We start from the raw sequence: 12220 nt of genomic DNA, 5'->3' as shown, positions 1-12220 counted from the left end.
TTCGTCTAATGATAAAGTTAATTTTGTATTATTGTACATAAATGTGGGTAATTTAACGAAGCTATTTTTTATATTATAATTGGAAAAAATTACATTTTTTATTTCTATGTTACAATTACTAAAAACTATTAAATTATTATTATTTAATGTTACATTTCGTTCATCACAAGAATTTATTAATTTTGTGTTATTTATGTTTTTTGCAAGACTGACTCCAAGTTCGAGTTCTTTTATTTCTTCTTTTACATTTTTGATTTTTGGACATACATTATTGTTGAATATACAAAGATTTGTTTTTCCTAGCTTATTTACATTAGGATTATTGAAGTATTCATATGTTTTATTATTGTAATATACTATTTCTGTTTCTTGGAAGTTAATTTCAAACTTATTATTGTCTGCAAGTGGTGATAGTAAATATCTTTTTACATTTACAATTGCTTTGGGTATTTTTATTAAAAACAAAATTTTATTACTTTTAAATTTTGCTACACCTAATTTAATATTTTGCAATTTATAGAAATCGATTTCTAAAGTTTGTATTTCTTCTGATGTTAGTATATTATTTACCATAATATTGCTATTTGCAGCAATAATATTGTTTCGGATATGTTCAATATTATAATTTAAAATTTTTATTTCTAACATAATATTCATATAAAATAAATGTGAAAGTATATCGTTGTTAGACTGATCTATGCTATTAAATTTTTCTGTATTTTTTTTTGCTTATCCAATTCAATTGTTTTAGTTAGTTTTCTCATAGTTTCGTTGAAATTATTATTTATAAGTATATTGTTATTAAAAGCTTCTATCATGTTGTGGGTATTCTGATCTATTGTACTTATATGATTTTTTATTTCGGATCTGTAATCGTCATCCATGGTACCAGCTATCCATTTGAGGCCTGAACCTACGATGTTGAGTAGACCTCTTTTATTTTTGTTTATCTGGAGGGTATGTAGTCTAGTCCTTTATTTATTTCTGATAAGAGAAGTTCCTTATTATCTATTATTTTAAGTTGTTCTACGTTTTCTTGGAGGTTTTCTATTGTCTTTTCGACTTCAGTAAGATCTATAATATGTAGTATAGTTATATATATTTTTTATATATACTTATATAATATATATATGTATAATATATTTTTTTCTTTTAATGTTGCTTGGGTTATTAATGTTGACATTACTAGTGGTATTATCATCAGGATTAATATACCTGTTGATGTCCAATGTAATTTTTTACATAACCTTCGTGATTATTTTGTACGAATTCCTCCCTATTTTCATTTCTTTTTTCTATAATTTTGTTTTTTGCTTTTAATATTATATTTTTAATTAGTGTTTTTTCTATCCTGGCCTCTACTATGTCTAAGGGTGTTGTTGTTATTGTAGAATGTATGGATTTATTGTACCACTCGATACACTTGTATACCCTTTCTTGTGTTGACCATTGAGAATTTTGTGTTTCAAGTGTTCTAAATTTTTCGGATAATGTGCTGTGCAGCCTTTCTACGACTGCATTCCCGGTATGGTTGTTTGGTTTCGTAAAATGTACTTCAATATCTTCTGTCTTTAGGAAATCTTTAACATTTATTGAGTTGAACTCGTTATCAGAAATTATTTTTTTGGTTTATTTCTCATTGAAAAGTACATTCTAATTTTTTCTATAATTGTGTTACTATTTCTGTCTTCTAATTGTATGGCTGTTGCATGTTTTGAAAACTTATCAATGGATGTGATAAAGCTATGTTTCTTTATAGTGTAAACATCCATATGTAAAATTTCATTTACTTCAAATGGTGTTTCTGTGATATTAAATTTTGCTTTAATAGGGTTCCTACTGTATTTTGATCTGTTGCAAATATTACAATTACTCGTATTTATATATTTTTGTACGAAAACTTTGAGGTTTTTGTAGTAAAGTTTTGATTTGATATCTTCATAATTTTCTGTTATTCCTGCATGTCCTGTTTTCCATTAATATGTATGATATTTAGCAATTTGTTTAAATAATTCATCTTCTTTGCTAACTTCTTTCGCGTTAAAGCTACATTTATAAAATTTTACTTCAGTGTTAAATAACTCTACTAACTTGGATTGAACCTGCTTGTATAAATTATCGGGAAGTTCGGTATATATTCCTACCCTTTTCGACTTTATATGTTGCCTAAACAAATCAGCCATATAATTAGTCTCAATATCATTTGAATTTATATACATATATTTTGATTTTACTGTTTGCTACTTTCGTGTCTTGCGTTTTATTATTTGTAATTATAATTTGTGTTGCAAATCTGTTAACTATTGTATTGAGTGGTGTAAAATTTTGATAGGTACTGTTATCTTCTTCAACGTTTTCGGTATTTAATATGTTGCCTGATTGACTATTTATTCGGCTCATAAAATCGGCTACTTTATTTTCCTTACCCTTTATGTAGTTAATACATATGTATGTTATATTCGCCAAGTTTCAAGAGCCACCTTTGGAGTCTTGGGTTAATATCTTTTCCTTTTGTCTTTGTATGCAACCAAACAAGTGGTTGATGGTCTGTTAGGAGTTCAAATGGTTTGCCATATAAATATGGTCGGAAATAGTTGACTGACCAGACGATAGCAAGCAATTCTTTTTCGATTGCAGCATTATGTTTTTCGTGGTCGTTTAAGGTTCTACTAGCGAAGGGGTGATTTTCTTGAGAAAGGACTGCTCCTATTGCATTATCACTAGCATCTGTTGTTAGTTTAAAATTTTTAGACCAGTCTGGGTATTTCAAAATCGGAGGGTTAATGAGCATTTTTTTCAATTTTTCGAATGCATCTATATATTGAGTATCTTTTATATTAATTGTGGTATTTTTCTTTAGGTACTTTGAATGTCCGTGGGCTACTTTAGCATAATCCTTTATGAATTTCCTATAGTAGCCTGTTATACCTAAGAATGATTTTATTTGTTTTTGAGTGTGAGGAAGCTTTAGCTTTTGAATGGCTTCCACTTTTGTTGAATGAGGTTTAATTCCTCTGTGGTCAAAGTGTGACCAAGATATTCAGTTTCTTTGCAAAAAAAATTGCATTTGCCTATTTGGATTTTAAGATTGAACTCCCTTAATTTTGCAAAAATTTGTTTTGTGCTGTTCATATCCTCTTCTATGGAAGTGCTAAAAATGAGTATATCATCGAGATATACAACGCATATTTTGTTAATATATTCCCTAAGTACCGAGTTAATCAAACGTTGGAAGGTGGAAGGGGAATTCTTCAATCCAAATGGCATACGGATGAATTCGTAATGCCCGAAGGGGGTAGAAAAGGCAGTTTTCTTTTGATCGTTTTCATCCATAAATACTTGCTGAAATCCCTTCGCCAAGTCAATTGTTGAAAAGTAATTTGCTTTTCCTAATTTGTCTAATATATTATCTATATTAGGAATAAGAAATTTATTCCTATTATCATCGACTGTGATTTCGTTGAGTTTTCTATAATCTACAACAATAAACCATTTTTGTTTCCCTGAATTATCCGAGTTTTTGGGTACTATCCAATTGTAAGGGGAATTGTAAGGGGAAAAGCTTTCTTTAATAGTGTTTTGGTCCAACATTTCATTCACCTGCTTTTAATTTCTTCTTCGTGTATCTTTGGGCACCTGTATATTTTAGAATATACAGGTTTATTCATATTTGTTATTATCTGGTGTTTTATATTATGTGTGTGGGTTAACTTTTCTCCTTCTCTATAAAACATATTAGAATATTTTCGCTAAATCAAATCTACATATGTTTTTTCCTCCTCATTCATATCATCTCTATAGAATTTTGATACGTTTTCCAAATTTAAGGTTGAGGGTTCCAGTGTAGGGATTTTCGTATTTATGAATTTTATTTTATTGTTATTAATTTCAAGAAAGTCTTCTTCAAGATTAATTTTTGCATTTAATGCTTTTAGTATATTTTGACCAATTAGTCCGTTGAAGTTTTTATTTCTGAATGAGGTTACCTTCCAAGCCATTTTATTCGGGTCATTGAATTCTTGAGGTACTTCTGTTATAATTTCAAAGTCTACTTTTGTCTGTCCTGATAGTGTACTATATGTATATGTTAGGTTTCAATAATTAGTCTTTTTATATTATTTTAATCAATGTTGTCGTAAAACCGGTATCGATTAAACATTTAATTATATTTTTACCTATTGTTAAATTTACTATCGGTAAATGTTGTTCTCGCTGGTTAATTGAAAATTTACCTCACCAGTTTCTTCTGTATCGGTATTATTTTCTTGAAGATGAGCGACATTATTTTGGTTTCTACTTGTGTATATTGGATTTCTATATGCTCCTAAATTTCTTGAAAATTGTTGTTGTGTTTGGGGATTATCTTGCCTCGAATTATTGTTTTGGTTTTCAAACCGGTTATTTGGTTGCCTGCCTTGATAATTATTTTGATCAACTGGGTTGCGATTTGGCTTAAAATTATTGCTATTTGTACTAATTCTATTCTGTACCAGACCACATTCCTCTAGACAATAATATGCTTCTCTAAGATTCCCTATGCTTCTACTATGTATTATGCTGGCTAGATGCACTGGCATGCTGCTCAAAAATGTTTTTAATATCATTGCCTCATTTATTGCCGGAGAAAACTCTTTTGGTTTTCCCGGGTCTTGATAGTAGGGGAAGGTGGGGCCACGTTTTGATTTCGGTTAAAAAGTCACATAAAAGTTATTTTTTGTGAAAATTCCAAAACACGGATTTGTAGTGCGAGTCGTAACCTTCCTTTTGATAACATTGGCTTGATAAAATTCCACAAAAATTTAAAAGTTACAGCCATTGGCGCAAAAAACCTGATTTTGCGATTTTGAAAAAAGGTGGGGAATGTCGGGAATCGATTAAAACATGATTGTTACCGATGAAAAACGTTTATTTATCAATGGAAATGAAAGAAAGATTCATAAATAATAAGAAAAATAGGAATTGGCGAAAAAAATTATTCCGACTCGCAGTGGATGCAGGTGTAAGTGTTCGGGTTCGGTCCGGCACATTTCAAGTGAACCCCTCGATCACAAACGATGCAATGGGCCGTGTTTTAATGATTCTCGTGCTTCGGCATCTTTTTCTTGCAAATCGTGCAAAAATCGAAGTCCTCTTCGATGTCGGTTTCGGTCGGAGACGGGCTTCTCTTTCGTGGCGTCTTCGATTTGCCACGGCCTTTTTGCATCTTGGCTGCTGGTTCATCGGCTGCCTTCGTCAATTTTTGCCGCTTTTTTCGGCCTTGTCACGCAGATCTGCGACAACCTCAAGCGATGTCAAAATCGTTGACTCCATTGTCTTGCGGCCACGTTTTGATTTCGGCGCAGGTGTGCCCAATTTCAACGGGCCAACCGATTTCAATGCATCACGGAGCTGCGGAGCCGAAACAAGAGACAACGACGATGATGCAGCACCACTTGTTGAAGCTGGGGCACTTGTCGATGCCTCCGACGTTGACACCTCCTCATTCGCAGCAGTCACAGTGGCATCACCAGAGGCAAGAACTCGACGTTGATTGTCGGCGTCTTTCTCTTCGTCACCGAACAAATTTTAGCCGCTCAGTTCCGAAGCGACAAAGTCAACTTCAGTGAAAATTTGCGGGTTGAACGGGTAGATGCCAGTTGTTCGGAAGCCGGATTTGATGGTTTTCAGCGTTAACATAACATCGAGGCACTGATCGACAAGGAGCGGCACATGATGCAGATCGAAAGTGACACCAATGTTGGACTTTTTCCATGCATCATGCTTCACGGTCATCATGCCTTTAAATGGTGCAAATACCGCAACATCTATCCGTGGTTGTCCAGCAGCAACATGGTTGGCGAATCGGCATTAGCACCGGAGTGCTTGATGAAATGACGCATGAATTGAGGGAATACGTCAGAGTTCATGTAACCAGAACCGTTCGCAACACCAACAGCGCCATGACTCGCATGAGTCATAAAAATCTCTTTCATGTTGACTCGGGGAAAGAGGAAGAATGGCAGTATAGACTGGCCACTAGCGCTGACGGCCAAAGCCAAAGACACATTTGTGCCTTTTTCGGCAGATGTTGATGAGCCGACCTGCTTTTGTCCTTTGCGCGCGATGGTTTTGACAGGTCTGGTTGGCACGGTCGGGCACCCGGTTTCATCCATGTTCTATATTCGGTGAGGTTCAAACGGCGTCTCACCGAGAACGGATGAAAGGTTGGCGAAGAATGCATCGACATTCTCTTTGTTGAATCGCTTCGCACGGCTCTGGCTTACTTTCTCTGGTGTTCGCAGTGACAAATTTTTGTGGCGTTTCATGAACGCCAACTGCCAATCCTTACTCGCCTGTTGATTGTCGTTCCATGGATCCGGATACGACGCGCCAACTTTCCGAGCAAATTCATACGCGAGCTTACGAAGCTCCATCAAACTAATTTGATGATGTCGCTGGCCTGGAGAATGTAGCTTATCAGCGCCTTCTCTTGTTCGATGTTGAAGATCTGAAATAAAAAAAAAAATTATTTATTATTCGATGAAAGAAAAAGAAAGAAACCAGCAGAACTCACTGTTTTTGTGCCCATCGTCGTGCTTTCAGCCAGCAAATTCTTCATTACATCGGCATTGGCAGTAGTAACGTCGATGATGCTCGCACCATCAAATGCTGCAATATAACGCATCAGGTTGGTCCTCGGAATTTTGAAAAGCCGTCGCAGATTGTCGAACGCTGTTGTGATGTATTTTCACCGACTTGATCGCCTCCAAAATGTTGTCGAAATCAACAATTTTCTCTTGTTTGGGATAGTACCGCGGCATAATGACTAAAAAAAATTTTTCGGAGCACGAAACTATCAGGAAATGTTGAAAAACTATTGTGTTCTTGAAATTCTGCACGAAAAAACACTTATACACGTCAAATATATGAAGCTAGCACGTTAAATGTAAAAAACTATGTGGCCCGACATTCCCCGTAATAAGTGAGATTCCCCAAACGCTAATATTTGCAAAATGGCGGTGGATAATGAACACAATGTTAATTCGTGCAAAATTTCTTTTGTGTGTCGAAGGCTAAAGGCTCAACTAATATTACAAACATATTTACCTGGATGAATTTATTGGAAAATGTGAAAAAAATCAACTGTACATAGAGTTGAAAAAAAACTTTCGGAGTGTCGAATTTCTTTTTGTTGTCGCAGAGAGGTTATAACACGTGTTCACAGCTCGAGTGCTATATAGAAACTGAGCTTAGTATGAGACGAGCCGATGACAGTTGGTTGCAGCTGTCAACCTATACTAGGGCAAAAAATATCGCGCTGGCCCGGGATTCCCCACCTTGTCTAATATATTGTTTAACTTATCTAATATATTTTTAAGATACTAATAAAATGATTGGCTTACATTATAATTTCTTACGTTCAGCGACTTGTGGTACAGTTGATGATACGATTCCCGAACTCCAAAATTCCTCAGGAGTTCTTTTTTTACTTCTGTCCAGCTTGGATTGTCGACGGCTCTAATTGTGTTAGCTGCTTCTACTTGAATTTTTTTTGGACGTGCGGCTTATAGAAATACTCCTCCATATTGGTACCGGCAAACCAGTCGATGAAAATTTCGACTTCATTAATGATGATGTGACGTCGTATGTGTTATCTCCTGGGAACTCTTGGATTCTCGCTGCTTCTTTTAGTGCTTCCGATAGTGGTAATTGAAAAGTTGAATTATTAGGTGGCAAGTGACGTGTTGCAACAGATGGAGTTTGATTTGCTGCAGCTGATATTGATGCTTCTATTGGCACTGCTGATGAGGGTGCTTGCTCTATTTTATGTGTTTCGATTTTAATGTTTTTTTTGTTTTATAGTTTAAAGATGTTTTGTAACGAATACGTCAGAATTCTTCTATACACTTTTACTGCTTGGTTGAATTTTAATAGTATAGTATATATTTTCAATTCTCAATTTTTAGCGTAAGTTTTTTTTTCTTCACAGTTATGCAATTTAATTAATTACTTTTAATTTTTAGTTCTTTTTTTTTACTTCACCACCATGTCCACCGAAAGTAGTGCTGAATGTTCATCAATAATGATTCAATAAAATTTGGGTTGAATATCCTTGTGGATATCGATAGTAGGTACTTTTTATTTTTCTTCAGAAAAAATAACTTTTCGACTGCGCCAGTTAAGTGTGTAGATTAAATAAAAACACAAAGTTATATTTAATTTCACTCTTCTTTATTGGTTCTTCTGAACTAAACTGAAAATGTCAATGTCACTGCTATTTATAATAAAAATTGTTCAGCTGTTAAGCTGTTATACGATAACATATTGTGTATTTGTTTGTGTACAAATTCTGCATATGCAGAATTTACTGGTCAATGCTCGAAAAGTAATATAAACAATAATAAAGTGAACGACCCTTATGCAAGCAAATTGCTTAAGTGTCGTTCTGTAAATAAATTGTGTAAAGGCCTAACTATAATGTGCATAAGCTGCCGTATGTACTGTCAAAAAATGAACGAAAAGCCTGTCAAATGCATAACGAACGCAGAGCAAACATTTGAATGACTATAATGTGCTTACATGCAGAAGAAGAAAGTGTCAATAAGCAATTTGTGTTTTGGTTTTGTTTCGTTTGAATTTTGCAAAAATGAACAGAAAGTTAAAATATTTAAAAACAATAAAAATCCTTACGTCTGTTTTAGACGGAATACGCATATTGACAGAAATTAGTGAAATTACAAAAAAAAGAGTTCGGTCGTGTTCAGTGAGGGAAATAAACAGAAAGAGGAAGAAGGATGGTTTCTTTGTACGATTCCTGGAAATGAAGAGGATTGACCACGATGATTTTTTTATATACACTCGAATGACGCCACAAGTATATGGGCTTTTGCTTACTCTTGTTGAGCCCTTTTTAAAAAAGAATTCGTTGAGGGAGTCTGTGCAACCGGAATGCCGATTAGCTTTGACATTACAGTAAGTTTGTTCATTTTAATATATTTTTCTTATGTCTTATTCTTTTTTCTTTTTCTTAAAGATATTTGTCACAAGGAACTTCGTTTCAATCATTGGCATGGTCATTTCAACTGAAGTCCTTTGGACGAAGTTAGGCGCTGTTTATGTATCTGAGCTTAATGAAGAAGATTTCAAGCAAATTTCTCAAGACTTCTTTCGATGCCCACCTAAAAGCGGTAGTCAATTTTTCTGCTACAAAAAATTTGTTTCTATTGTGTTGTTAGCAGTGTGTGATGCCCGATATTGGTTTACCTATATAGATATTGGTGCATATGGAAGTCAGAGTGATGGTGGTGAGGACTTTTATATTTGTGCATTTGTTTTTTTTTTTAATATTATTGTTTCTCTTTACATGTAAAGGTATTTTTCAAGTGAGTCGATTGGGAAAGAGGTTGCTAGATCACATACTTCCCATCTCTCCAGCGAAAAACTTACCAAATACGCAACTACAAACTCCACACTTCTTCGTTGGTGATGCTGCCTTTCCTTTAGGGATAAATTTAATGCGCCCATACCCTGGGGGAATGCTACCAAATGAAAAAGAGATTATTAATAAAAGATTATCAAGAGCTCGTCGCACAATTGAAAACTCTTTTGGAATACTAGTAGCGCGTTAGCGAGTTTTACTAACAACATTGCATTTATTTCCGGAAAATGCAGAAAAAATTGTTTTAGCGTGCGTTGCCTTACATAATTTTATTATGTTTAATAACGTGAATGCATCTTCGTATATTGCAAGCAACTATGCTGATTGGGAGGACTCTAATGGTGATTTTCATGACGGATTATGGTGTAGAGAAGTTGAAAGTAATATCTCATCGATTATGCAATCTTCCAATTTGCATCATTACGATGGAAGAAGTTCTTTGGAAATTAGAAATAACTTATGCAGTTTTTTTAACACTTTTTAAAACATATTCTAAAATCACATATCTAACATCATTTCGAACTTGTTTATTTCTTTTTTAATAAAACTAAATGGAGTTTAATTAAATTCATTCAATTGTTTTTATTAAAAATTAAAAGAAAAATAATTCAGGAACAATTACTCAAAAGAGTTCAGGTACATGCATTTTATGCATCTTTTTATAATAAATATTTTTGTTATGATAAATATAAAGTATACTAAAAAAATCAGTGCTCCAAGCGTTTTAAAAAATAAGGAAATTAGGGTTTATTAGGGTATTTTCGCGACGTAAGCGATATAATTCCGATATCATTTTCTCTTGGAAACTGTCTTTGACCAACACTGGCAGGTCTTGCATCAGACACAAAACCGTCGTCATAAAGGCCTCATCAGTTTCACATATTTCAGCCGGCGCCGCCTACGTTCTCCATTGTTGCGCCAAGTTTCTGGTAGAGACTTTTTTGTTTCTTCGGAGGTGGCATGAAATTTCATTTAAACTATCACTTATAGATGAATCCAAGACAGAGTCTGCATTTGCTTCTGCATTATCACGAGTGCTGTACAATGAAAAAGTTATATTTAAAAACATTAAAATTTATACAAAGTACCTACCGACGCGGTGTGACGGAGTCTTTCAGAAACATCATGGGTTTTAAAAAACGCCATTCCTCTAAGTAGCTCATTCCGCTACCTGATGGAGCTTCTAACCTTTTTATCTCTTTGCAGAAGCGCTCCCGGAGTAGCTTCCATCTATGTTTGCATTCTAGATCTTTTTATTGAAACAAACATAAAAAATATATAATACAAAAATATATATTTCTATAACAGTGTTAATACATACCACTTTTACCGCATAGTTCTGCGATTGCTTTCCACGCTTTGTCTTTATTTGTACGATTGAAATAAAATACATCTCTTTTGTCGTACAAACATTTCTTTTTTTCCACACTATCTATTAAATTTTGGATAAGGCATTCGTCGTCCTCCATATTCAAATATACAATGATTTTATCGGTTGACAAAACACTCTTCTTCCTTTTCGTTTTCAAATTCAAAATGATATAGCAGTTGACAAAAAGCGAAAACAGCTGATTCCGTACGGAAAATGCGATCAGTTTCGCAATTTGCTTAAGCAAATGACATTTGGAAAAACTTAACGAAACTTGATGTAAAGTACATTATAGTTGCAACATACAATTTGTGTGTATTCGGACAGTTGCGTACGCTGGCTTAAGCTAGCTTATACACAGTATAGTTAGGCCTTAAGTGACGCTACAAAGTAATAAGCGACAATAATAAAAACTGCTGTTTATGCTTAATCGGCATATTTCATTTTTGATTGATTGTGTGTATTTTCAAGCCTTGGGTTTTTAATTGTGAAGGCTAAGTCTTAGGTGTGGTTTTGGTGTTTTTGGAGTTGGAGCTGCCGTCGTTGTTGCTGACGTAACTCGCGTGATGTGGAATGTAATGACGATGTGGTGTGTAATGAAGATGTGGTGTGCCGTGTATGTAATGTGTGTGGTGTGGTAGTATTATATTGTGAGGGGGGTCTGAGACTCATTTAGCCATCCCGGATCACCTAGGCGACTGATTAGCCTAGGAGTCGCTGGAGCTGTTGCAACGTTGCCACAACGCTGCTAAGATCCGTGGATCGCCTTGGTTGGGGTCTAGGCTGTCGTTGCCGAATCGATATTCCAACCTGCTGATGTACTGCTCGAGTTACGAGTTGATGTCTCGTTGCGCGGGTGCGAAGGATAGGTGGCCGATTGACGTCGCGCATCGTGGTGCGATGTGGCAGCGTGTGATGCGGAATGTTGCATAAAAATAACAATTTAACAAAATAGGAGAAAAATTCATGTCACAAATAAAGTGCTATTGCACCTATTATTAATATTTTGTTGGATATCCTTTTCGACGAATAATAGGCTTCAAACGATTTGGGGTAGAGTCCACTAGCATTCTGGTATATTCCGGACTTATTTCATCCGATTCTTTCAAAAGAGCTTTTTTGTTCGATATACTGTGTTTTCTTATTTCAATTTTCATTTTCATTTGTGGCATAAATTTGTTCTGAACATTTTGGGGCAATGATTGGCAATTGATAAATATTGATATTTGTCCATAATCCCTTCGACAAAGTGCGGTTTACCAGCACCAGCAGCTGAACAAACAGCCCATACCATCACATGACCGACACCGTGCTTAACCGTCGGCCACAAATATATAGGATCAACGAAAAATCTTTCCCAATGTAACTGTGGGCAACTGTGTATTTTTCTTGCTAACAAAGGGTTTCTTTCGTTCAATTCTGACATATTTCCC

At 34.8% G+C, this 12220-nt stretch overlaps 3 protein-coding genes across 3 annotated transcripts; 1 reads left to right on the top strand and 2 right to left on the bottom strand.

Moving 5' to 3' along the window:
• Positions 1-5804: 5804 nt before the first annotated feature.
• On the bottom strand, positions 5805-6680 carry LOC120780810. Its single transcript, XM_040113056.1, has 4 exons — positions 6640-6680; positions 6554-6565; positions 6264-6487; positions 5805-6155 (listed from the first exon to the last, which is right to left on the bottom strand). The coding sequence occupies exons 1-4, from the start codon at positions 6662-6664 to the stop codon at positions 5805-5807; spliced, it is 612 nt and encodes a 203-aa protein (XP_039968990.1). The 5' UTR covers positions 6665-6680.
• Positions 6681-8460: 1780 nt separating this feature from the next.
• Positions 8461-9956, top strand: LOC120780428. The gene is made up of 3 exons (XM_040112705.1): positions 8461-8952; positions 9014-9284; positions 9352-9956. The coding sequence occupies exons 1-3, from the start codon at positions 8929-8931 to the stop codon at positions 9606-9608; spliced, it is 552 nt and encodes a 183-aa protein (XP_039968639.1). The 5' UTR covers positions 8461-8928; the 3' UTR covers positions 9609-9956.
• Positions 9957-10427: 471 nt separating this feature from the next.
• LOC120780434 (transcription factor Adf-1-like) lies at positions 10428-10920 on the bottom strand. Its single transcript, XM_040112711.1, has 2 exons — positions 10740-10920; positions 10428-10667 (listed from the first exon to the last, which is right to left on the bottom strand). Exons 1-2 carry the CDS (start codon positions 10885-10887, stop codon positions 10507-10509), a joined length of 309 nt encoding a protein of 102 aa, XP_039968645.1. The 5' UTR covers positions 10888-10920; the 3' UTR covers positions 10428-10506.
• Between the last annotated feature and the right edge of the window lie 1300 nt (positions 10921-12220).

This window comes from Bactrocera tryoni, unplaced genomic scaffold, assembly GCF_016617805.1.
Source record: "Bactrocera tryoni isolate S06 unplaced genomic scaffold, CSIRO_BtryS06_freeze2 scaffold_25, whole genome shotgun sequence".
Taxonomy (NCBI): domain Eukaryota; kingdom Metazoa; phylum Arthropoda; class Insecta; order Diptera; family Tephritidae; genus Bactrocera; species Bactrocera tryoni.
This window is presented reverse-complemented; position numbering and strand designations above follow the sequence as displayed.

Coding starts and splice junctions, on each gene's coding strand:
- LOC120780428 (XM_040112705.1), top strand. CDS start 8,929: ATGCCGATTAGCTTTGACATTACA. Junction 8,953..9,013: donor CGATTAGCTTTGACATTACA/GTAAGTTTGTTC, acceptor TTTTTCTTAAAG/ATATTTGTCACAAGGAACTT. Junction 9,285..9,351: donor TGGAAGTCAGAGTGATGGTG/GTGAGGACTTTT, acceptor TTACATGTAAAG/GTATTTTTCAAGTGAGTCGA.
- LOC120780810 (XM_040113056.1), bottom strand. CDS start 6,664: ATGCGTTATATTGCAGCATTTGATG. Junction 6,156..6,263: donor CACTGCGAACACCAGAGAAA/GTAAGCCAGAGC, acceptor CACCGAATATAG/AACATGGATGAAACCGGGTG.
- LOC120780434 (XM_040112711.1), bottom strand. CDS start 10,887: ATGGAGGACGACGAATGCCTTATCCAAAATTTAATAGATAGTGTGGAA. Junction 10,668..10,739: donor AGAACTATGCGGTAAAAGTG/GTATGTATTAAC, acceptor TTCAATAAAAAG/ATCTAGAATGCAAACATAGA.